This window comes from Pongo abelii, chromosome 6 (assembly GCF_028885655.2).
Source record: "Pongo abelii isolate AG06213 chromosome 6, NHGRI_mPonAbe1-v2.0_pri, whole genome shotgun sequence".
In the NCBI taxonomy this organism is placed as follows: domain Eukaryota; kingdom Metazoa; phylum Chordata; class Mammalia; order Primates; family Hominidae; genus Pongo; species Pongo abelii.
Genome location: NC_071991.2, coordinates 73,863,360 through 73,890,860, shown reverse-complemented (window position 1 = coordinate 73,890,860; position 27,501 = coordinate 73,863,360). Strand labels below are relative to the sequence as shown.

General features: G+C 37.2%; 1 protein-coding gene across 1 annotated transcript in view; it reads right to left on the bottom strand.

Annotated features, from left to right (window-relative positions):
- The window catches only part of THSD7A (thrombospondin type 1 domain containing 7A), a 481,161-nt gene that overhangs the window by 24,493 nt on the left and 429,167 nt on the right, over nt 1–27,501 (bottom strand). Inside the window, exons 17-23 of the mRNA XM_002818197.5 lie at nt 20,476–20,629; nt 15,707–15,851; nt 14,255–14,370; nt 10,358–10,475; nt 9,962–10,107; nt 9,352–9,526; nt 4,833–5,006 (exon numbers count right to left, since the gene is read on the bottom strand). Of these exons, the coding sequence (XP_002818243.3) occupies nt 4,833–5,006; nt 9,352–9,526; nt 9,962–10,107; nt 10,358–10,475; nt 14,255–14,370; nt 15,707–15,851; nt 20,476–20,629 (1,028 nt within the window). The remainder of the gene's footprint in view (nt 1–4,832; nt 5,007–9,351; nt 9,527–9,961; nt 10,108–10,357; nt 10,476–14,254; nt 14,371–15,706; nt 15,852–20,475; nt 20,630–27,501) is intronic.

Here is a 27,501-nt window from a genome sequence, read left to right as displayed (position 1 = left end):
ATCCCTGGGATGCAAGGTGGGTTCAACATATGTGAATCAATAAACGTAACCCATCACATAAATAGAACCAATGACGAAAACCACATGATTATCTCAATAGATGCAGAAAAGGCCTTTGACAAAATTCAACACCCCTTCATGCTAAAAACTCTCAATAAACTAGGTATTGATGGAACGTATCTCAAAATATAAGAGCTATTTATGTCAAACCCACAGCCACAGGGCTACAGTAACCAAAACAGCATGGTACTGGTACCAAAACAGATATATAAACCAATGGAACACTACCGAGGCCTCAGAAATAATAACACACATCTACAACCATCTGATCTTTGACAAGCCTGACAAAAGCAATGGGAAAAGGATTCCCTATTTAATAAATGGTGTTGGGAAAACTGGCTAGCCATACGCAGAAAACTGAAACCAGACCCCTTCCTTACACCTTGTACAGAAATTCACTCAAGATGGATTAAAGACGTAAACCCAAGACCTAAAACCGTAAAAACCATAGAAGAAAACCTAGGCAATAACATTCAGGACACAGGCATGGGCAAAGACTTCATGACCAAAACACCAAAAGCCATGGCCACAAAAGCCAAAATTGACAAATGGGATCTAATTAAAGAGCTTCTGCACAGCAAAAGAAACTATCATCAGAGTGAACAGGCAACCTGCTGATTGGGAGAAAAATTTTGCAATATATCCATCTGACAAAGGGCTAATATCCAGAATCTAAAAAGAACTTAAATAAATTTACAAGAAAACAACAACCCCATGAAAAAGTGGGTGAAGAATATGAACAGACACTTCTCAAAAGAAGACATTATGCGGCCAACAAACATGAAAAAAAGCTCATCAACACTGGTCATTAGAGAAATGCAAATCAAAACCACAATGAGATATCATCTCACACCAGTTAGAATGGTGATCATTTAAAAGTCAGGAAACAATGGATGCTAGAGAGGATGTGGAGAAATAGGAATGCTTTTACACTGCTGGTGGGACTGTAAATTAGTTCAACCATTCTGGAACACAGCATGGTGATTCCTCAAGGATCTAGAACGAGAAATATCATTGGACCCAGCAATCCCATTACTGGGTATATACACAAAGGATTATAAATCATTCTATTATAAAGACACATGCACACTTATATTTACTGCAGCACTGTTCACAATAGCAAAGACTTGGAACCAACCCAAATGCTCATCAATGATAGACTGGATGAAGAAAATGTGGCACATATACACCATGGAATAGTATGTAGCCATAAAAAAGGATGAGTTCATGTCCTTTGCAGGGACATGGATGAACCTGGAAACTCTCATTCTCAGCAAACTAACACAGAAACAGAAAACCAAACACTGCATGTTCTCATTCATAATTGGAAGATGAACAATGAGAACACATGGACACAGGGAGGGGAACATCACACACTGGGGCCTGTCGAGGGTAGGGGCTAGGGGAGGGATAGCATTAGGAGAAATACCTAAAGTAGATGAAATAGATGATGGATTGATGGGTGCAGCAAATCACCATGTATACCTATGTAACAAACCTGCATGTTCTGCACATGTACCCCAGAACTTAAAGTATAATTAAAAAAAGAAACTAAATGTAATTCAAATTAAAAAAAGAATATGTTCTTATAAAAAAAAGATTTCACATAAATAGGAGTTGAGGTATTGCTCCTCACAAGAGGGCATTAGCTTCGGGGGTCTGCCTGCAGACCCTGACCCCAGCGATGGATGAATAAAACGTACACTGACACACAGATATTATCTTTTGCCGGTCCTGCTGAGTGTCTGACCATCTACACACCAAGAGAGGTTTGTCACTGCGGCCAGCCCTAATCAGTGAGGGAGACTCACATTTATTAGTTAACAAAAGCTTGAGTCAATGCCATTAGAGGGTAATTGACATTGTGGACTTCTAGAGTAAAAAGCATGTATCAAAGGCTCGTCTTGAGACCACATGGGTAAACAAGCTAACTAGATAACTTCCTCACATCCCGTTGTTTGCTACTCTAATCTATTTAACTAAAGGTAATGGGACTAGGCTGCCTTCCGCCAGGTCTATTACCAAAGTCATGTGAAAACCCTCAGGCCTTCCAAAAGGGTTTTGTGGCTATCATAACTGATATTTTTCCCACCAGCCTGATCAAATCTCAACAAAGAGTTGTCTGTTTCTTTAAATTTTGGGAAAACTCATAATTAAAGCCATTTAAGTTTTAGTTTGTGTGCATATGTGAGTATGTATTTCATAGGTTTGAAAATATGGTGTAGGTTTTTCATTACTCTTGATAAAATATAACCTTCTAAATTATCTTGACATTTTTACTTTTGTTAGAAAAAACTATTCACAGAATTATATTCTATTTTTCTAAACTTTATTTTATTTATGGTAATGAAGACTTTGCTTTTTTTTTCTTCTTCACTGAATTTGCCATGAGCTGGTCTATTTTGTCAGTTTGCTCTAAAAACAATCTATTGGTTTTGTTGATTATTTATTTTCTGTCTCACTGAATTTATACTCATCCATGTTGGTTGCATTCCATTTCCTTTTTACTTTTCTTAAAAATTTATTCAGTTGAGACTCATGAAAAAATGCTCATTATCACTGGCCATCAGAGAAATGCAAATCAAAACCACAATGAGATACCATCTCATACCAGTTAGAATGGCGATCATTAAAAAATCAGGAAACAACAGGTGCTGGAGAGGATGTGGAGAAATAGGAACACTTTTACACTGTTGGTGGGACTGTAAACTAGTTCAACTATCGTGGAAGACAGTGTGACGATTCCTCAAGGATCTAGAACTAGAAATACCATTTGACCCAGCCATCCCATTACTGGGTATATACCCAAAGGATTATAAATGATGCTGCTATAAAGACACATGCACACATACGTTTATTGCGGCACTATTCACAATAGCAAAGACTTGGAACCAACCCAAATGTCCAACAATGATAGACTGGATTAAGAAAATGTGGCACATATACACCATGGAATACTATGCAGCCATAAAAAGGGATGAGTTCATGTTCTTTGTAGGGATATGGATGAAGCTGGAAACCATCATTCTGAGCAAACTATCGCAAGGACAAAAAACCAAACACTGCATGTTCTCACTCACAGGTGGGAATTGAACAATGAGAACAGCTGGACACAGGAAGGGGAACATCACACACTGGGGCCTGTTGTGGGGTTGGGGGAGAGGGGAGGGATAGCATTAGGAGATATACCTAATGTAAATGACGAGTTAATGGGTGCAGCACACCAACATGGCACATGTATACATATGTAACAAACCTGCATGTTGTGCACATGTACCTTAAGACTTAAAGTATAATTTAAAAAGAATTTATTCAGTTGAATGTTTAGTTCATTTTTAACTTTTCTCCCTTCTATAGAAGCATTTAAAGCTTCAAGATCTCCTCTAGTACTTCTTTGCTGCATCCCGTATAACATTTGCTGGATGATGCCTTAGAAGTATGATTCTACACTCTAAGGTGTGCGTGTGGATATCTCTTTTGTCATTGTTCTATTGATTCCTAATTTTATTTCCTTGTCATTTTGGAGTGAATACTTTTCTTTCTTGCCTTGGGAATTATTTTATTTATTGTAACTTTTGACCTTTCTTTACTCTTTACTTATCCTGTGCTGGCATATGGAGTGTTTTACCTAGTTGATAAATTTAGGAAGATCAAATTGACAGAGCAGGTAATTCTATCTAATTCTTGGGCTAAGTCATCTAGCCCATTTGGTTTTTACTGCAAGTATTCTTTTCCAACACTTTAAGCTTTTGTCTCCTACTTTTCAGTAAGAAAGGTGATGTTTTGTCTCCTACTTGCTACTATGTCATATTACTTATTTCAGAACATAAGCAGCATTAAGGGTTGTTTGTTGACCCCACACCCTCTACCAAATAGCAATTCTTTTGCAATTCTTTTGTTTTCGAGTCTTCGTGTGTTGTTTCCCAAACTACGACATTTAATGCTGTGATTCTTGAAGATGTATTGCTTACATTGAGTGAATGATTCTATGTGTGTATACATTCACACAGACATATAAACATAGATGTTTATATATGTTCTAAGTAAAATTTAGATTAAAATCAATTTTTACCAATAATTTGATTTATCCATTTGAAAAAATATAGTAAAATATCACACTTTGCTGTGGATTTGTAATTTTTATTTAATTCTGTCATTTGATTTAAATAAATTGAAGATTGTTAGACTCCTACCTGATCATAATTGTTATAAGTGTACAAATAATGTGCTCCTAATTATCTCAGCCTTCTTGAGCTCATAAAACTGGGAAACATTTTTGCAAAACTCACATCTTATTTATGAAGGGTGGCAGGATTTTCCATCTTTCCAATCTTTAGAATTCAGAATCTTCTCCTTACTTTAGTCCTCAGCCTTAAGTGACATCTGAGTAAATTTTTAAATTATTTATTTATTTATTTTTGAGACGGAATTTCACTTGTTGCCCAGGCTGGAGTGCAGTGGTGCAATCTCAGCTCACTGCAGCCTCTGCCTCCTGGGATCAAGTGATTCTCCTGCCTCAGGAGTAGCTTGGATTACAGGAGCCTGACACCATGCATAATTTTTTTTTTTGGTAGAGTTGGGGTTTGGCCATGTCGGCCAGGCTGGTCTCACAACTCCTGGCCTCAGGTGATCCACCCACCTAGGCCTCCCAAAGTGTTGGGATTACAGGTGTGAGCCACCGCACATGGCCAAATTTGTTTATTTTTAACAGACTATTTTTTTTTAATCTTATGCTTTTGCTTAAGATAGAGTATATGAATGGTAGCACTTACCGTAACATGATTTTGTTTCTAACATCTGCTCTGGGCACAGATGCTGATTCTCTAGTTCTTGTATAATCACTGCTTTGGATCTGACCTGTATTCCACCAAAGCCTAGATCCTCACCATTCACACAGGTCAGCTGACACAGGCTCCAGGAAGACCAGTCCTTCAAATAACAGTCACCTGTAAAACACAGATTTGTAATTTACACCCATATCTACAGAGAAAAGCCAGCCCAATAATCATTTTAATTCCAACCCCAGTGGGCAATGTTTTTAGGTATCCCAGTAACACATAATATTTATAAGATTTAAATAAGCATTTAATATTTATAAATTTGTAATTGTATAACTTTGTATATATATTGTTATTTTCTGTATGGCTATTACTGGTCTATGTGTTGCCTAATGATATCAAAGGTAAATTGTGGCTGACAGTAGCTCATCCACCAGAATTCACCTCTTCTTAGGATACAACAAATATTTGATCAAAACCTACTACCATTCTTGTCATTATCATAGTAAAGTGGTTTATTACACATGAGTTACACTCAAAGAAAGCCTAAATATAAACAGAATTAGTCTTCAAAACACAATTTTGAAAAAGTTTGAAGTCAAAGGCTGACAGAGCTGGTTTTATGTTTTCATTCCTATTTCTTCCCAGAAGAGTGGAGGTGAGAGAGACAACTGAGCAGTCGCAGTACTGGAAATAATGCTCGCTATTTCCTCTGATCTACATCCTCAATCAACTTCTCTTTAAAATAATTATTTATTGAAGGATAACAAACATGTAAAATGATCACATATCACAGATGCACAGATAGCTGAATTTTGATAATCTGATTATATAACCATGTGATCAACACCCAAATCAAGGAATAAAACATTCTCAGGATCTCAAAACCCTCCCTTGTGTGATATATGAAATCATACCATATGTACATTTTTGTGTCTGGCTTCTTTCTCTCATTTATGTTTGTGAGATCCATCATACATTTATGAAGTTCTAATTTCTTCATTGGTACAACTTTCCATTGTGTGAATATATCACAATTTAGATATCCATTCTACTATTGATGGGCATGTGGGGAGTTGTAAATTTTTCCTATCATGTTATTGTAAACATTTCAGTACAAGTCTTTTGATGAACTTATATATGCATTTCTGTTGGGTATGTACCCAGGAGTGCAATTGCTGGGCCATAGTGCATCCATGCTTCCAAAATCTTTAGCCATTTTAAGAACAGAAAAGATTTTATGAAATACACCCTTTCCATTAACCCATCCATTCTTCAGAGTGACTGCTTAGTGATACTTTTCAGAGTACACAGTCAATTATGATAGACACAAATTCACAAGGGTTTCTTATCACTTATTTATTCTAGCCAGGTCATATGAATAATTCATATTGCCTTATATTATGCTGAAGGTGACTGGTATTAGCAGAAAGTTGCCTGGAGATCTGATTAATGGAAAAACTTTTTGTGTCATGCCTAAAAAGTCCTGGTAAGACATGAATTATAGACTAACATATATATACATAATAGCAAAATGGAGTGATTTTTGTAGGCCTTTATTAAAGAATGTAGTTGGTACTCCTGAAGTACAGAAAGTTCTAGTTAATTTTGGAAATGCAAAGGAAAAAGAAACTAGAAAGAATTTCTAAGTAGTCTGAGAAAGTTTTAGAAACACTTTTATTTCCTAGGAAATGTCACTTTGGAGTTACTCAGTTTTTAATTATGTAGGAAAACTGCTAAAGTTAAAAAAATTCCTGTCAATATGAATGTAATAAAATTTCACCTCAGTGATTGAAAATTACATGGAAAGAAAACATACCTTTTCACCAGTAGGCTTTATCTTTGTGGCAATCCACATTTAGCATCATTTATTTTGCAACAAAACATAATAAATCTTTTAATGATAGTCTGTGAGTTATGTAATTATCACCCCTAAGTAATACATGTCAGGCTTCAAAGATTTAATAACAGCAAATGAGAGTGAGATACTCCCTTGTTCTAAACACACTTTTCAATTTTGACCATGTAAACCATTGTGATAACAATAAACTTACCCTATGCCTGCCAAAGATATGACAATTAAACGCATGAAATGTATTTCCTAATTCAGTATTCTACTCTTTAAAGCTTATTAGTTCACATATTGCCAGCTTTCAAAACCCATCATTAGAGAAAACTAGCAAGAGAGGAACTGAAATGAATAGATTGTAATTCAGAAGAGAAGAGCAGCCTTCTCCTAGATTTGCAATTACTTTAATTAAAACAATGTGTTTGCTCTATGTTATCATGGGATCCTGCAATTTTCCTTCACATCATTTACCACAAATTATAATCTTATATATTATGTCACTATTAGATGAGCAATTGTTCTTTCCATTAGAAAGTAAGCTGTAAAAGTTCAGAGTCTGTTGGTCTTCACTGCATCTCTGACCTCGAGTCCAGGGCCTGACCTGTAATTACATTTGACAAATAACAGTCGAATGAATGAGTGAGTGTGCTGCAGGAAGTATAATGAAATCACGTGGGGAGTGTCCATAGTAAGGCATATACCACAGTCTGACAAGATGCCTGTTCTGCTCAATGGTGTGAATGTCACAACAATCCTATTACTGGTGCTGGAGATTTGGTTTTGGAAAAGTAGGCCTTACAACGTTTAGCCAAGGGTCACTTTTTGTTGCCTCTATGGCCATTCAGTACATCAAGGTCCAAAGGTTTGGTCCTTGGCCCTGCCTGGAGCTGTCACCTGCTGCCACAGTCTTAGGCTGGGTCTGCAGTGAAGCGAAATGATTTTATTGAATTGTGTGTGAGATCTTAAATGATATCAGACTAGTTTCAGTAGCAGGAAATCAAAGGGGAATTTCTGGATCAGCAAAAGGTTGTTGGCAGCAACACTTCGCCTGGCTTTAGAAAGTCAGATTTTCTTTTACTTTATTTTTAAATTTTATTTTATTCTATTTTATTTTTTATTGTGATAAGACCGTTTAACATGAGATCTACCCACTTAACACATTTTTAGGTATACAATACAGTATTGTTAACTACAGGCACTATGTCTTACAACGGATCTCTAGAACTTATTCACCTTGCATAGCTGAACCTTTACACTCATTGAGAAGGAGCTGCTATTCAGATTTTTGGTTTTTAAAAATAGTTTAGTTCTTGACCTGAAGTAGATGAAAATATCCATGTGTGCAAAGATCAATACAATAGTTGGATATTTTCAGAGTCTAGGGGGCTTGTCCTCAAAATAACCCCTATCAGGGTTATTTTATTTACTGTTCAATTTCATTCAGTTCATCTTAAACTATACCCTACCATTTTTATCATCTCAAATGATTTTTTTTTTATGAAGGAATAAGTAACTCAATGAGCGAATAAATAGCTAACCCATGTCAGTTTTTCCAGGTTTTAGGGACTCAATCCCATTTACAAATTTTTGTTGATATATGTTATCCACTTTTAAAATTTTCTTAAATCACATCCTTTTATATAGAAAATGTGTTTTATGCCCCATTATTTTGCCAAATTCTTAATTTTTAATATTTTGAGGTCATATTCAAAAGAAAATATTGTAAAAGAGATGCAATTTTAAAATCATAATTATAAGCAAATTGGGAGAATACAAATTTTCCACTTAGGGATAAAATACAGGTAATTCATTTTCAATCTGTTCATTTCCAGTCCACTAATAAATTGTTGCCCCTATCTATATCTTTTTAAAGGATGGGTTTTCTGGCATATTTTGACGTTAAATTTCCTCTACAATTCTCTGCATCAAGCCCACATTCATAAATATTAGCTTATCACTGTCTGCCACTTTTCCCATACTATTTGATATACAAAATTTTCTTTCTACTTTTAGTGCATGCACCCATTGTGTCTAACACTAAATCTGAATAATATCTTTCAATAGTTTCCTCCATACTGCTATTTTGTCTTCCAGTTGTAGATAATCTGTTTTTTTCTTACTGAAGACTTTACTAATTATTTTTCTATATTTTATGTTTTTACTGAAGACTTTACTAATTATTTTTCTATATTTTATGTTTTAACTACATTTATCTAGGTATGAGTTTGTTGTTCATTCTACCCTGGACCCAGGGTAAGCTGTTATTATGAGGACTTAATCTGCTTTTAGCCATTATGTGTTTAAACATTGGCCTCTCTTTCTCTCTTCTGGAAATCCCTAATAGGTTATGTTTTGTCCTTATTTTCTCATCTTTTATTTCATACCTTTTCTGTGGAGCATGGGCTTAAGGCCTTAAATACCATCTCCTACAAATGTTAAAACTCCAGAGGGTGTTGAGAGGCCACATGGGAGACCTGGACTTCACCCCTACCTGGCAGTAATGAGACAGCATCCCATTCCCCACAGGCATAGTGTTGAGCTGTTGGCATAGATATTACTGAATAAGAAGACTGTTGACATCCTGTAACTTATACTTTATATGCAACCCCTTCATGGCCCTTTTTCTAGGAAAAAAGAATATGAATTCTCCTTTGCCGTTGTTACCTGGGCAAGGCTGGGTGCAGGTTTCCTCCAGAACCGTGTTTTTATTACCATCTATAATGAGTTCAATGTCAGCACAGAATTCCTCATCCACCACTTTGCTGAAATCATCAGCTGACCCATCACTTACTACACAAGAAATGTTCCTTGTTCTGGTCCCTTCTCCACACTGGGCCTCCTGGAATGGAGGAAGAAATAACTAATTAGAAAAAGAGAAATACTGCATTAGAGAGCTCATCACTTAGTTATCTCTGCACCATTGACTTTGATTTATGAACATTTAGAGAAGGATTTGAAACCCTAGGGAAGAAGCCCTACAGAGCACTAGCAATAAAGCATACATTGAACAATTTGTTTCCTAGCTAAAGACAGGAAAATAAATTTTCATTAAAATGAATCAGTCTCCAAATGACTTAAAAAATATAGGGCATGGAGTTTTTATTATCAAAACTAATTAAATGGTTATAAAATGGCAAGGTACATACAAATTTTAAGAAGCCTGTCATCTGTGAGCTCTGAAACATATTTCTAACACATTATTTTTATCTGTTTTCCTGCAGATAAAGTCTCTGCAGATAGAGTACACACTTCCTTACAACTTGAGATTTGATACCTGCACTTGGCATGGAGACCACTGGCCATATTGCCACCGATAACAAGGCTTCACTGGGCAGGGTTTGGACTGGTCCATCAGGGAAGGGCATGGTCTTCCATCACCTTGAAAGGGCTGGGTCACTGTTCGTCTTCGGATCATTTTTCCTTTAAGAGATACAAAGTGATGCAACTTTAATATATGTTATGGTTTTGCAAGCATGTATCTCATTGGGAGAAGGCATCACAGTGATATCTCCCGAGGCGATCCAGGAACAAGTAAGGCTTAGATGTTTTGGAAAGAAAGACAACCAATCCAACCTTTCTGAAGATTATCTGATATGAGTTAAAGCAAGAGGGATATTTTATTTCATATTCCTTGACCATTAGCCTAATATAAGTTATGGTACAAACAAACCTGTCAGGCCACATGTTTGAGAACATTCTGACCAAGGAGACCAATCAGAAAGCTGACAGTTCACAGGGCATTCCACCATGCAGGACGTGTTCATCTGCCAGTTCTTCTCCAAGCCAAGCTGGAAGAACAGAGGTAGATCAGGATGTATATTCTAAATTGGGGGAGGGAGCCAGAGAACGAGGTGACAAGAGAGAAGAGGGGGAGGGAGAAAAAGCAAGCCACATAACAGAATAAAATGTTACCTGGAGGACAAACATCCAAACTATTAAAAGTATAAAGTGGTTTGACCTAGGAGAGTGTAAGTTAGAGGCACAGGATGAAAGAAGGGGCCCATTGAATCTATACTTATGTATTGTTTGAGTGTTTTCAATAAGCAACGAAAAAAAGTAGATTTAACCTCCAAATTGGTTGAATTTCCCTAAATGAGGAACAAATAAATATAAGCATAAATACTTTCCATTAAGTAAAAACTAATATCATCAATATTTTGATCTACAACTACTGTATCTTAGAGATATTATTTATTTTTACATATCTTAAACTGAAAAGCAAAAGGAAAAGGTTCTAAACATAAATTCATACTCAAAACTAGTGATATCATGTATTGAAATAATATAAAACATCAGCTATCTTTTAAAGAAATATGGGTCGCCAGAGTTTTTTTGATTATGAATATTTTATGTGCATTTTTTAAAACAAAGATTTTCACTTCTAAAACTCAACTGTGGTATAATTCAGTTATGTTGGTGTCAAACCTTCTCATCAGATAATAATGTTGTGCCATTTTATTGGCATTTGGGTTCCATTACTTATTTAAATATTCTGCTTTAAAAATAGAAGATGAGGTTTCAAATTCTTCTACTGTATATTCCGACATTTAAAATCTCTATGGTACAAAGTAGCATTGAAATAGGAAAATGTCAGCCGGTGCTGTGGCTCATGCCTGTAATCCCAGCACTTTGGGAGACCGAGGTGGGCGGATCACCTGAGAGCATGATGGCCAACATCGAGAAACCTCACCTCTACTAAAAAAAATATAAAAATTAGCTGGGATTGGTGGTGCATGACTGTAGTCCCAGCTACTTGGGAGGCTGAGGCAGGAGAATTGCTTGAACCCAGGACGTGGAGGTTGCAGTGAGCTGAGATGGCACCACTGCACTCCAGGCTGGGCAATAGAGCAAGACTCTGTCTTAAAAAAAAAAAAAAAAAAAAGAAAAAGAAATAGGAAAATGTAAGAGCTTGTTAGGAGAATATAAGTTTTTAAAACTAGTAATTCTTGAAATTTCCAAGACCTTTTTTATTTCTGCATGAAAGAGAAGTTTATATTTTCTAATTTATACAGCAGATAATGGCAAAAATTTATTTTGAAACATTACATTGTGTCTCAAGTATAGCTCTTAGCTCTAAGTTATCCACTGAGAGAGGATCAGATCAAAGCTTTGTGTAATACATCTCTCTGCAGGCACTCCCGTTATATTCTACACCAGTAATACTTGACAGAGCTGAGTATTTGGTATGAAAACTTTTACCATATCACTCAATTGAAGCCTCATAAAGCCTCTTAAAAGTCATGGGAGGTTGGAGATAGGAATCTTGAGGTGATATGATAAAAATAAGTGTTACATTTAAGGTAAATAATAGTTTCATGGGGAGAGTTTGAATCACAGGATTCAATTAGTACTGACTTACATCTCCACCACTTACACATTTTAGTCTTGTACTACTTTTTTCCTTACATTGATCATATTTCTCTTTTAATTTACTCTCTCATTTACCTAAACATGTGTCTAAATAAATTAAAAAGAAATCTATTCAAAGATCTAAGATATAGGAAAGAAGAAACCAATTACTAGGTATCCAATGAGTAAATGTCTGAAAAACACTGAAGATAAAAATACTACATAAATGCTAGTTAGGTTTAACTCTAATTTTCCTCTTTGTTGGATAATAATGCCATCTTTCTTTGTGGCTGTTAGGGAAGCAGCAAGTGTTACCTACTGATATGGCACTGAATGCAGGATTGCACAGTTGAATTTTAAGTCCTTGAAGATAGTGTTTGCTAGAATGTTAAAACTAGGAGTCCCTAATTGCCATGCAACATTCAAATATTATAATATTTGCACATAAACTTAAAGTTATCTAGGCTCCCATATAATTAAAATTAGTTATTTCCCAGGTTTTTACTCATATTCGATGTAAGAAATCAAGAATTCGGTTTACAGCTTTGTCTTTTAATCATATGAAATGGTTTAAAATTGGTCATGTATGCTTAGGTTTCAGCTTTCGCAAAGCTCTCAGTTATTTATTTTACATTTCATTCCGACCAAGGAGTACATTTATGTTTGCAAAAAAAAGGACATATTAATCAACCAGAAGTAGATCACAGCAAGCTCTCCAGCCAGTATATGACCATTATCTTCATTAATACTGATGTTCTTTTTTTTTTTGAGATGGAGTTTTGCTGTTGTTGCCCATGCTGGAGTGCAATGGTGCGATCTTGACTCATGGCACCCTCTGCCTCCTGGGTTCAAGCGATTCTCCTGCCTTAGCCTCCTGAGTAGCTGGGATTACAGGCATGTGCCACCATGCCCGGCTAATTTTGTATTTTTAGTAGAGATGGGGTTTCTCCATGTTGGTCAGGCTGGTCCTGAACTCTCAACCTCAGGTGATCCGCCCGACTCAGCCTCCCAAAGTGCTGGGATTAGAGGCTTAAGCCACCCCACCCGGCTCAATACTGACATTATTCTTATAATGCTTATATTGCTTCAATGTTATTGGTTACAAAACTAAAATGATTCAAGTGTGAAATTTCCAATTATTCAAGTTTAAATAATGAATACATTACGTAACGTTACAAGGTTATAGCAGGAGGCATTTATTAACTAAACAAATTTGTGTTTTCAATACATGTGGGTGCTCTGCTCTCATGAACAGAGATGTAAGAAAGTTAAGTTAGGTCCACATGATAAACATATCAAATGAATTAAAATATTTCTGTTTAGAGTTTTCCCCTAGGCATAGGAACAATTTACTGCGGGCTATAATAACCCCAGGATGTGTAGACAGAAGACATGGTGACTGTGTATACTAAACTCTAATGAGGTTACAAACCACTTCTAGTCTATTCCAGATCTATTGAGGCTCCCACTTATCTTGGTTGGTATTTGACCCAGTGGACCTCAGATGCACGGAGAGTCAACATTTGTCATGTTTTTGGTATGGAAATTAGACAAAATTATTACAACATAAAGTGTAGCTTCATAAAAACTAAGAAAGGACAACAACTATGTTTCTTCACATTTCAGAAGCTCACATCTAGGTATGACATTACTTTAATCAATTAGATAATACCAGCTACAATTCTCTGTACCTAGAAGATAGTAATGGCTGATTTCATTCCTTTGTTTGAATTTGAGGCTTTCTCTTAATCAGACCTGAGTACTTAGATGGTCACAGCTGGGTATTAGATCCTAATATCAAAATCTGCTATGAAACCACATGTGATCAATGTTTAGCAACAAAGAGAATAAATGATGGACCTTGGCAGGTGTCCCAGGCACTACACAAAATTCACATCAAATTACAAGATGATAAGTAGTCTGATTAAAATTTATTGCTTTTATTCACCTTACTTATTGTTCCCCAAGCATTTCTTTCAGAATAGGCTAATTAGCATACCTTTGGGCTCCAAGCAGAAGAAAATACAGGAAATTATATGTAGGAATCAGTAGTGTTGGACATTGTGTCTTTTCAAGAACATACTTAACAGCCTGTGAATAGTGCAGAAAAACATCTGCTGGCAATGAGCTGCATGGAGCACAGGTCACTTGGCTCAGCATGAATTGAAATTATTAGGGAAGAATTTACTCGCGAAGATATAACACAGAATCCACCTACCTCTTCACAATATTTCAGGTCAACTGACTTGCCATCACTTCGAACACAATCCAACATCCTTGTTTTTATTCCATTTCCACAAACTGCCTTCTCACTCAGCTGACATGTACTCCAGTCTGAAAAAAAGGGAAGACCATCAGAACAGAAGGCTAAGTATGAAACAGATTTCAAATGAAACTCTGATGACCTGAATCCCATATTTAATTCACAACTGCTTCCTAAAGCCCCATAATCAATCACCCCCCATGCAGAGCATATGGGTCCCAGCTTTGAACATATTAGGAGTAAAATGGAATTGCTGGGGTTGCACATAGCTACAGGGATTATTCTTAAAGGCAGATGTCTACTCGAAAATCTTGATGGCTAGCCGTTTGGTGACACTGTAAAAATGGCTTTGGCCTACAGATAAATGTCACTTAAAAACTTTTTTTCCCAATAAAAATATAATTTAAAATCTTAGTATTACTTTTAGCAAAATAATCATAATTGTGACAGATGGTACTTTAACTGTGTAGTTATATTCAAATAAAACATACATTTTATTTCTTATCCATATTTAGAATGCAAGAAAATGCATACGTTTATTAAAGTGATAAAAATCACTTTGGCCATATTTATTAATTCTCTTATTTTATGTCTTTTGCAAGAAGACATAAAAGACACCTCTTTCCCTGGGTAACATAGCACGTCCCAGGTAACTTTGATTTTTTTTGTATCATCAAACGAAACTGAAGAGAAAAACCAAAAGAAACAGAAAACCAATATGACTGTTATGTGTCTTGTACAGTTTCTTGAGTTTGTTTCGGAGTGAAAATTACTTGGGAAAAATTCCAAAGTAAGCTTTGGTGTTGTCCCAATTCATATAAACCAATAAAAGATTTTCTTTCCTAGAGTATGCACCTTGATGGTATTAAATGAGTTTTAGGGGAAAAATGCAACTTATAATAAACCTGTTTTTCTGAAAATACTCATCAATTTTTACCTGCACCTTTTATAGCATTGATTTATAATCTTTGGCAAGTTTAAGATTGCTGACTAATCATGTTTATAAACTGCCCACACCTCACGAATTGTTGCCCCAGTATGTTTTAGCAATTAAGCATCTTCTGAAAAAGAAAGACATTTTTGAATAAATCTGATACCTGTGCCAAAAATACTTTAGATTCCCCTTCCCAAAGTGAGAGGTTGTCTTATGTAGGAACACAGCATATTCACAACCTACTTTAAGGGCTAGTGTCTGTGTGACATTTTCATTTCCTCTATCTTAGTGTTTACTAAAAAAAAAAACCCAGATAAGTATTTCTGTCATTTAATATGTAATTATTTCTGGGAAAGTAAGCAGCATATCCAAAAGGCACACAGATAGAGATGAACTATACTGACAGGAATGCTTCAGAGCTGACAGACACAGGATTTGGACTTAACTCTGTGATCAGATGATGATCCATGTACCTGTTACATTATAATCATAGTGGTAGCAGTTTTTGTTCAGGTTACAGAGTTCTTTCTCAACAGCATTAGGGCAAGATCTTCCTTCATCAGCTGGTTGTCTGATGGGATCAGCTGACCTTTGCCGGAAACTGCTTTGATTGCAAGGCTTAAAAAGAACAGTACAAATTCTCAGAAAGGTGAATACTCAGCTACACAACTGGTATATTAGAGACAGCACTGGAGCAGGAGTTAGAACATTTGGGCCACTGGCTAACTCAGAAAAGTCAGTCAACCTCATTATGCCTCAGTTGTTCAATGTATAAAATGAAGGTGTTGAATGAGATTTTGATGTACCATCTAGCTATAAGATGCCATGTGTCAAACGCTAATACACACATCACCTCACACCTATACACACACACACATATGGTGGTCATATTAATTATTATGCTATTATAAAGTTATATGTGTATTATTATATATATAAGTATATGTTTGTGGATTATGTATAGTCTTTTGGGCCTTAAAAGACATTTTAAGAATAACTTTAAATGACTAGGTGTTAGTGACTCTCTTTTTCCTGATGCACACATATACATGCATATAAACAATTCTAATTCTAAATTCTAATTTTAATTCTTAATTTAGAATTGAGAAAAAAATAAAGTTCTACGACCTGCAACTGACCAAATGGACCCCCTCTTGGCCATAGGGACCACAGAGAAACCTTGAAAACTGAGTTCTCGTCCTTTAGGCTTTCTTCCCTAAGGGTTATACAGAAACAAGCCCTTTGGAAAAACTCACTCTACACCTGATCAACCAACTGTCTTGAAACTGCCTTTGCAAAAATTATAACAGTAAGAAAATAATGACAGTAAAAGAGATCTGATCTAACTCACCCTCATCTCGCTTTTCCCTTAGTTATTCCTGGGTTTTCGGGCTGAGCTAACTTGAAGAAACATTTATTTTATAGTTTAAATAACAGGCTTTTCCCCAAACTCAAGTGCCTTTTTAAAGCTAATGAAAGGCCATCAGGCTGGGAGAGGAGAGGAACCTGAATTCTGCTAAGGTGTAGACATAAATGATTGCTAGCTACTCCTGCAGATGACATCACTATAGTAGATTGGCCTTTTGAGATATCTTTTCTGTTTTTTTGCATGTCTAACATCCAGGGCTCTACCTGGACCTGCCAACCCAGTTCCTGTGTGCCCCCCAGAAGAATTCAGCCTGCAGGAGGACAGCTTTGACCCCCTGTGATTTCATCTCTGCCCCAACCAATCAGCAGCAAGAACCCATTACCTGGCAGCCCCACCCCTTCCCCCAAACTGCCTTTGAAAAACCCCTACCTAGGAGCCTTAGACAAGATTGATCTGAGTACTAACTCCATCTTCCATGTATCATGGCTGGCCTTATGTCTATTAAACTCTTTCTTTACTGCAATACTCTGGTCTTTATTTGTGCAGCAGGCAGGAAGAACCCCTTGGGTGGTTACAGCCTGACACTGCCTCTCCCTTTTATGGTTGCAACAAAACAACCAACCAGCATTTCTTCCTAATAAGAAACCACTGACCAAGGAGTGGTTCTGGGCAGTCTATGGAGGATGTACAGTAAGGGTTTCTGTGACCTCTGTTTCACCTTTTGACATTAAAGCACTGAAAATCCCACCCTTGGATCATGCTAATGCCACCATTTTTGGTACATGGGACACATGAGGGGGCATAAAGCTCAATTGCACATGCATATTCTTCTCTTTTTATAAATATTCATGACTCCTCATATAGCTTATTAAATATGTATATTTGGCCACCCTGCTCAACACAAATCACTCTTCCCTTTCCATTCCCTAGATGTGTCTATTTCTGGCTTCTGGCTGGCAGCTATGATTCCCAGCCTGTCGGGATGGCCACCCTGCAGGCTGCAACCCTTTATGAGATGTAAAGCTCTCCTTTCCAAATTTATGAACCTTGTCATTCTTCAGTTGACAACATCTAAAAAGACCGGCTTGCCATTCATCTACTGGTACAGTCTTCTGAAAACAGTTGGTTTCTAAGAACAGTAAGAAACCAGGAACAAGCCTCCATGGACTTTTTAAGGCCTAAAATAATTGCTTCCTCCTCCCCTGCTTCCGTTGCGCTTTGGTCACACCACTGGAATAACACTATGTGTCTTGACATAATGTGTATTATAAAAAGGTCTTGTTCGTTTCTGCAGTGCACTAGGAGAGGACTTAAGTTTTAGATAGCTGTATATTCTCGCTACCTAACACAGTTACTGATAGACAGTAAAAGCTTAATTGCTATCTGTTTAATGAAGGCCTGAGTGAAGAAACAAGGTGAGTTAAAGGTAAAACATGTCAAATTAAATTTAGGCTAACGCTGTCTCCTTACATTCAAGTTCATCCTAAAGGTTTCTTCACACATAGTGAACTATACCCTATTTGGATGTGTAAACAGACTGTAACCTACTCTTGTGCAATCACTGAGTTTCAAATGTGGCCAATTGTTCAAATCATGTTCAAATATGACAAACGTAAAGGAAAGTTTTTAAAAAATCTCAGGATCTCATACTCCCTATGCAAAAGGGAAGGGTAAGCCTGGAGGCTGTCTTGCAACATTCTCTTCCAAATGAATAGGTATTGCTAGCATTGTGCCAGATTCCCATGGAAAGATAAATGGCCTCAGGCATCATGAATAACTTGCTCCCATAGATGATTCATAGGTAAATTCTTTCACGGCCTCCCACAAACAAGGACATACCAATTGTAACTTTAGGTCTACAGTCTAAGTCTAACTCCCAAAACTAAAGTCCGATTCCACACCGATACTATCAATCACAAGCTTATTTTCCCAGGTTCAGAACAAAAACAAACGAGATCAGTCATTCTTCCCTCTACCCAGAGATGCCTGCATAATTGATTCTTCCTCTATTAACTTTTTCTCTTCAAACATTCACCTTACCTTATGTAAAATGTAGATTACGGGGTACTAACTAAAGTCTCACAGGAATATAACTATTTGCCTTAATGCCTGTCTCTCTTCCTGCATGCCTCCACCCATTTAAGGGAATGTATAAACATAAAACCTCCTGAACACCTCTTCAGAAAACCTCCTTGCTTTTTCCCAGATGTGTCCTAAAGCTGGCTTATTAAACTTCGATTGATTGGGACTTTTGCCTTAGTTACTCATTTTGTTTGTCACAAACGTCAAGGTGTAACCAATCTAGCTGTTTCTGAACCTCGCTTCTGTACATCATTTTCTGTATGTCACTTATCTTCTGCCCAAGAATCTTTTCCAACTACGTGGCAGTGCTGGAGTCTCTCTGAACCTGTTCTGGTTTGGGAGGCTGCCCAATTCTTGAACGGTTTTTTGCTCAATTAAACTGTTAAATTTAATTTTTCTGAGGTTTTTCTTTAAAGAAATATAAAGCCCAGGAAGCACAGTTTATTCACCTCATTGAATTTTATTCTTATCCAAACATTCCTATTCGCAAACTCTCAGGAACACAAAATATGCTTCACCAACTCTCTTTTATAAATAATATAGCCTCAATAATTCTTCTAAGATGATTATCCTTGATCATTTAATATAGAAACCTACTGGACAAAGTTCCAGTTTAGTGGTTCATTTTATTAAAATCCCTATTAATAAGTTTAAGAAGGGGCCTGGGTTCAATACTTCCTATTTTTATAAAAATGGAATCTCTTTGTAATACAGTGTCTGACAAAAAATCTCACTGTTATAAACATAGACAGTGTAGCATGTAGCTCAATTATTTGATGTAACTTCAAATCGGATGCTATGAAATTAGAACAGAAAATCAATTGTATATCCTTGTGAAACAGCTGATTATTAGAGTTTAACTTGCATTCCAATCAACTGCCATCTTTGTTCTATTCCTGCTATATCAGTTGTCTGCTAATCAGTATCTTTAACACTGAAATGGAATATCAATTTCTCCTTGGAAAATATGCACCATAAAATCTTCTTTGAAATGGTTTTTTATTGTATTTCAACAAAATAATTCCATATTAGTTATTTTTCTCATGCTTTTGATGCTGTTTTTGAAATGTACAGTTTTACAAAGGTGCCCATGGGTAAGCCAAATGTCTTACATAAGCAGCCAGTTCTGTTTCAAATGACTCTCTTCCCAGAGTCTCGTGGATGAGCCCCTACTGGCTGTTGAAACATAGAAGCTTTGTGTGATTTGAAACTCTCAGCTGGCTTTCCAGGCCCAAAGAGGCACAGAGTCAGTGTGTAAAGAGAGATTCATTGGTGTACAGCTTTCTTCTTCTACTTAGTTTCTTACCCAGTATCTTTTGCTTTTTAATGTTAATACCCCTGCTGCTGTATTCCCACTGTGTGAGAGATTATTCCTACCATTTAAATAAAAGGTATTGGGCAAAATGCAATGGATGACAATAACCTGACACCATTAAAGTACCTTTACTTCATTCATTTTCCCTTTTACCTGGAGGGAATCATTATCACCACTGCAGTTTTTAACATGCTGTGTATTTATAAGGCAAACTGAAGGCCTTTTGTGCTGGATTAGGATGATGGGTTAGTAAAGCTTGCAAGAGATGGAGCTGTTCTAGTGTGAGAGGAAACATTACAGACTTTAAATAGCACAGTCATAGAATGATGTGGCAGAGAAGACACACCTTGCTTTGGTAAACATGGCAAACAAACAGATTTTACATTGAAGTTATTATATTTAAAAAAAAGTCTTTAAAGCTTCAGTGGCAAAGAATTAAATAAACTCTACATTAATAAAAAGGTTAATCATCTCACCAAAACACATCGGGTCCATGGACCCCATTCAGATATCACACAGTCCTCAGGGCATGGTAATTTGCACACTCTAGAGCCCAGGGGCATCTCTTCTGGGTCACAGAGGTAATCCTCTACATGTTCAGAAGGGCCATCTGCTGTATTCTGCATGCATCTAGAAAAGAACATAAACATATTCTAGAAAATATACATACATTCTAGAAGTAAAGAAAACAGGACAATTAGAATGACCAACCCACAGGACAGATGGTTCTCCTTAAGACATCGTTATGGGGGTGGGGAGTAGGAAGCTTTGTCATCTAATAAAATTCTCCAAAAATGAAGACTTAAAAGGATCTTTGCCTTTTCTGTAGTGCTTCTGCATGATTTGAAAATGTGTGTTTGCATTCATGAGTCTTTGAATATAAGAGCCACTGTGTATATGTAAACTCTGCATGTTATGCAAGCATCCTCTGAAAGAAGAGGGTCATTTATACACACATGAGGGAGAAACTAATGAGGAATTGTCCAAAGAGCTTCGTAGAGGGCTTACAATTTGGCATATAATGCATTTATTCTTCTCAAGAAAATGATGGATTTCATAGAGAAGGTAGAGTTAGTTGATTTATATGTGATGAAAGACCAGGCACACTGAAATCTCTAAGTGGGAGATTTCATTGAGTGTTTTTGAAAACAACTAGAGGCATTTATCAATTCATTTTGTCATTTTAAAAGTAATTTTAGCCTCCCTTCTGCTGTGAATCTTAAAGTGAGAAGTGAAAAGACAATTATAATTGGTATAGCATAGGTTCTCTAAATATGGTTATTTGGATTTTCCTACTACTTGACTTAAAAAAATTGTTAGTTTGTGTTCCATTTTATTCTCCTGTAAGCAGTCATGAAGGCCTCCTTATTCATCTTTTGGGAATCTAATTAACATGGCTACCATCAGACTTCACTTTTACCATAGTAAATAATCTCTCTGGGCACTTAAGTATTATAGCAGGAGAGAAAACTTTTATCTCTCATGTATAACTTGGAAAAGGTCAGCCAACTTAATGGATTTAGGAACAGAACTGCATTTCAGGAGTTGAAAAGGAAGGCTTGAACTCTCAAGTCTCTCAAACCTAGTGTCATGTTTTAAAATATCACTTGAATTATATTGCCAGTGATACTGGAATCCCAACTTTTATCAGGGATTTACAATCAGCAGGGACATTCACAAATATGCTCTGCAGAGTCACCTTGCTATGCAGTGCTGCTGAACTTAGGAATGTCCTTTCCCTGTGGGATACATTCAAACACTGGAAAAGTGTGTTGTTGGTCATGTCTTAATGAGCCTGTAGCCTGAAAAAAATACCCAAACAAATACCTACCTATGCATTTTTTTTTTTGTATACTGGATACATACATAAAAAGCAATCACAAAAATATGCAAATTAGATATTGATATGATTTCATTGTTGAAAAAAATCAAATTATGAATATTTTTGGGAGAATTTGAGTTTCCCAGGAAAAATTTCTACCTTCAATATCATTTAAAAAATGTTATGGTGACAGCAGCTTAGAGACATGTTGCAGACAGGGCATTTCAGTGCTCAAAAGTTGGATTTGCTCCTAAGAATAGATTACATTTGAGTAGGTACTGTCACTATATGCAAGGATTAACTTGTAGAATTACCTATTGATCCAGAGTTAAGAACAGATATCCAACACTCTATTAAGCAGTTATGTACATAAATCTTTATTTTCAAAGATTTCTCTTGATATGATTTAGCTCTGTGTCCCCACCCAAATATCATGTTGAATTGGAATTCTCAGTGTTGCAGGAGGGGCCTGGTGGGAGGTCACTGGATCATGGGGGCAGATGTTCCCCTTGCTGTTCATGATAGTGAGTTCTCATGAGATACAATGGTTTAAAAGTGTGCGGCACTTCCCCCTTTGCTTTTTCTCTCTCTTGCCACCATGTGAAAATGTGCTTGCTTCCCCTTTACCCTTATGCCATGATTGTAAGTCTCCTCATGCCTCCCCAGAAACAGAAGCCTATGCAATCCACAGAACCATTAGCTGATTAAACCTCTTTCTTTACAAATTACCCCATCTCAGGTAGTTCTTTATAGCAGTGTGAAAACAGACTAATACAGAAAATTGGTACAAGAGAAGTGTAGCATTGCTATAAAGATACCTGAAAAAGTGGAAGCAGCTATGGAACTGGGTAATGGGCAGAGGTTGGAACAGTTTGGAGGGATCAGAAGAAGACAGGAAGATGAGGGAACGTTTGGAACTTCCTAAAGACTTGTTGAATAGTTGTGACCAAAATGCTCATAGAAATATGGATGGTGAAATCCAGGCTGAGGTGTTCTCAGATGGAGATGATGAGCTTATTGGGAAGTGGAGTAAAGCCCACTTTTGCTACACTTTAGCAAAGAGATGGGTGGCATTGTGCCCCTGCTCTAGAGATCTGTGGAACTTTGAACTTGAGAGAGATGACTTAGGGTATCTGGCGGAAGAAATTTATAAGCAGCAAAACATTCAAGATGTGGCCTGGCTGCTTCTAAAAGCCTAACTTATTTGGATAAACAAGTAAATGACCCCAAACTGGAACTTATATTTAAAAAGTAAGAAGAGCATAAAAGTTTAGAAAATTTGCAGCCCAGCCATGTGGTAGAAAAGAAAAACCCATTTTCTGGAAGGAATTCAAGCCAGATGCAGGAATTTGCATAAGTAAAGAAGAGCCAAATGTTAGTAGCCAAGACATGGGGAAAATGCCTCCAAGACATTTCAGATACCTTCATGACAGCCACTCCCATCACAGGCCCAGAGGCCTAGGAGGGAAATTTGGTTTTGTAGGCCAGGCTCATGGCCCCACTGCTCTGGGCAGCCTCAGGACATGGCACCTTACAACCCAGTCTCTCCAGCTCCAGCCATGGCTAAAAGGGGCCAAGGTACAGCTCAGGCTATTGCATTAGAGGGTGCAAGTCCCAAACCTTTGTGGCTTCCACATGGTGTTGGGCCTGTGGGTGCACAAAAGGTAAGAGTTCAGGCTTGGGAGCCTCCACCTGGATTTCAGAGGATGTATGGAAATGCCCGGATGTCCTGGCAGAAGTCTGTTGCAGGAGTGGAGCTTTTAGTACTAGGGCAGTGTGAAGCAGAAATGTGGGGTTGGGTCCCCCCACACAAAGTCCCCACTGGGGCACTGTCTAATGGAGTTGTGGAAGTAGGGCCACAATTCTCCAGACCCCAGAATGACAGATCCACTGACAGCTTGCACTGTGCACCTGGAAAAGCTATAGACACTCAATGCCAGCTCATGAAAGCAGCCTTGGGGGCTGTACCCTGCAGAGCCACAGGGGTTGAGCTGCCCAAGGCCTTGGGAACCCACCCATGTGTCATTGTGGCCTGGATGTGAGACACAGAGTCAAAGGAGATTATTTTGAGGCTTTAAAATTTAATGACTGACTTGCTGGGTTTTAGACTTGCATGGGGCCTGTAGCCACTTTGTTTTGGCCAATATCTCCCATTTGGAATGGGAGAATTGTATCTTGGAAGGAACTAACTTGTCTTAGATTTTACAGGTTCATAGGTAGAGGGGACTTGCCTTATCTCAAATGAGATTTTGGATTTGAACTTTTGAGTTAATGCTAGAATGAGTTAAGGCTTGGGGGACTGTTGGGAAGGTATGGTTGTGTTTTGAAATATGAGAAGTACATGAGATTTGGGAAGGGCCACGGTGGAATGACATGGTTTGGCTCTATGTCCCCACCCAAATCGCATGTTGGGGGAGGGACCTGGTAGGAGGTGATTGGATCATAGGGCAGATTTTCCCCTTGCTGTTCTCATGATAGTGAGTGAGTTCTCATAAGATCTGGTTGTTGTAAAGTGTGTGGCACTTCCCCCTTTGCTCTTTCTCTCTCCTGTTGCCATGTGAAGATATGCTTGCTTCTCCTTCACCCTTTTGTCATGATTGTAAGTTTCCTGAAGGCTCCCTAGCCATGTCTCCTGTACTGCCTGTGGAACTGTGAGTCAAATTAAACCTCTTTTCTTTATAAATTAGTCTCAGGAAGTTCTGTATAGCACTGTGAGAACAGACTAATACATCTCTCTTCCTTTTCTTTTATTTGTTATACAAGTAATATACTCATTTTAAGAAAATCAGAAGAAATAAAAATTTCCACAATTTCATCAGAGATAACCACTCAGACTATATTTATTAATAGACTATTACTTTAAATGTATCTTTTCATTTTACAAAATGGAAGCAAACTTTACCTATTTGTACCATTTAAAAAATCTACAATATATTATGAACATCTTCCTGTCATTAACTATTTTTCTAAGATATATTTTAATGTCTACATTTGAATTCCATTGCTTAAATGTGCCACAATTGCTAAAATGTCCCTGTTTTGGCATTTATACTTACAGGCTTTATTTTTGTTATTTTATGTTAAAAATTTTTATAATCACCCTAGAATACAGAATATTTGGATCAAGTTTTAAGCCCAAAGGAAGGCACTTTAAATTCCTTTACTTTCTCCAAATTCTTGGCCTTTCTCCTTTCCAAGGAGCAAGAATTATACTTTGAGAAAACTAACTATATTAGAGATACTCGGTGTAGAACCAAGTTGTAGGCAAAGGGTTGAGTCAGAAGCCCATCACAGGTGTGGTAATAAGAGAGTGTATTTTCTGCATAGATTTAAAAAGCAACAATAACTAAATCTGTCTGTTTTTTATTATTACTATGTGCTGGCAATTCTAGAAAAAGTCAGTGAAAAAAATATGCTTCCCTACCATGGTAAACCACTTCTACCACCACTCCTTGATAGGCCATATCATCCTTAAAGAGGAAGAGTGTAATTGAATAAATTTACACCTCCTCTTTTATAGACCCATCTATCCTGAAATGTTACCCAACACTTGCATTCAAGCAGGACATTTTGACCTTCATTAGCAGAGGATAATTTAAGGGAAGTGTACTACTCAATCAGTAACAAACAGAGACATCATTACATGATTAGAGATCACAACCAATACTGACCTCTCTTCTCTATTTGCATTGAAGTTGTTTACTGAAAAAATAAATTGATCTGAAAAGTTACTTTGTTTAGAATGTGTTTGGAAATGTTAAGACTATCTATTTACAAAGCAAAAAAAAAAAAAAAAATGTAACATGTACACAGATAGTTGAAGGGAAAGTGGAAAAAAACAACCCAGTAGTTTGAGATGGAGTCTCGCTCTGTGGCCAGGCTGGAGGGCAGTAGCACCGTCTCGGCTCACTGCAACCTCCACCTCCTGGGTTCAAGCAGTTCTCCTGCCTCAGCCTCCTGAGTAGCTGGGACTACAGGTGCATGCCACCATGTGCAGCTAATTTTTGTATTTTTAGTAGAGACAGGGTTTCACCATGTTGGCAACGATGGTCTTGATTTCTTGACCTTGTGATCTGCCTTCCTCGGCCTCCCAAAGTGCTGGGATTACAGGCATGAACCACTGTGCCCGGCCTATAATTTTTTTTTACTAATGAAACAACCAACCTGATCAAATTCTTAATGTAATATTTTTTATTTTGAAGAAAAAAATAATTTGAAAGGAGAATAGTGGAAAACAATCTTTTTCTGTGTCCCTATCTACTCATTACCTCTCTACCTCTTCCCCATTCCCAATCCACCTATATTAAGGTCCTCAGAGAAAAAACAAATTGAGAGTTCAGATGGGCTTTTGAAAAAAGAAATATAAAACTTTTTATTAGACATGTAATTATATATAGGTTCATATGCAAAGGTTTTATATGGTAAAACAAATATTAACTTGTTCTGCTTTCCTACTGAAGTAGATTAAAACATATCAATCTTAAATGCATGAAAGGTTGTGTTATGGGTAAGAATGAACTTCATAACATGGGTTGCCGAGTGCGAGATTTTTTTTTTTTTTTTTTTTTTTTGAGACGGAGTCTCACTCTGTCCCCCAGGCTGGAGTGCAGTGGTGCGATCTCGGCTCACTGCAAGCTCCGCCTCCCGGGTTCACGCCATTCTCCTGCCTCAGTCTCCCAAGTAGCTGGGACTACAGGCACCTGCCACCACGCCCGGCTAATTTTTTGTATTTTTTAGTAGAGACGGGGTTTCACCATGTTAGCCAGGATGGTCTCGATCTCCTGACCTCGTGATCTGCCCGCCTTGGCCTCCCCAAGTGGTTGGATGTTTTTATATTTGTCTTTCCTGGGTGCCACTGAGAAGGGTTAAAATAAACCAGTGTATTTAAAAAGAGTGATGGGAGACTTGGGTTTGAATTCCAATGCTGACACTTTACTAGATGGGTATTCTTGGTATATTATTTAGTCCTTGGGAATCTAATCTACAAAATGGAGGTGATAAAACCTCATGCACTTGTTTCATAGAGTTCTAGAGCCCTTAAGGATCATGTGATAGATGCTGTATGGAAAATTCAACGAGTATCAATCTAGTGTTAGGCAGTAGGGAATTCCTATGAATATGATGGGGTCTCTGTTTTAAGAAATTTATAAAGTTTTATTAAGGGGATAGACATGAAGAGGGGTCTTTTCAACACAGTGAGGGGTATATAGAGTGTAATAGGACAACCCTGTCCAATGGAACTTTCTGCAATTACAAAAAATACTCTATGTCTGTGCTGTCCAACAGATAGCTGCCAGCCACACGTGGCTATGGAGAACTGAAGCATGGCTAGTGTGACTGGGGAGATGCATTTTTAATTTAATTTAATCTTAATTTGTTTAAATTTAAATTAAGTTAGTGTGGCTAGTGGCTAGCCTATTGGACAGTGTAGCTACAGAAGAACAAGTGACAGGCAGGAACCAGCTGGGGACTTCAGAGAAAGCTCTCTGGACAACAGGATAATATTCAGTTAGCCAGTTTGATACAGAAGAGCAAGAGTTTAAAACAGATTATTTTAAAAATGAACTTGGAAATACATTTGGCCTTTAAGCAAAAAAGTTATTGAGGTTGAAAATATGCATTAGTTCAGACTGAATATGCTATTCCTTCTCTTTAAGGGTATTTGAAGTGATGCTTCCTA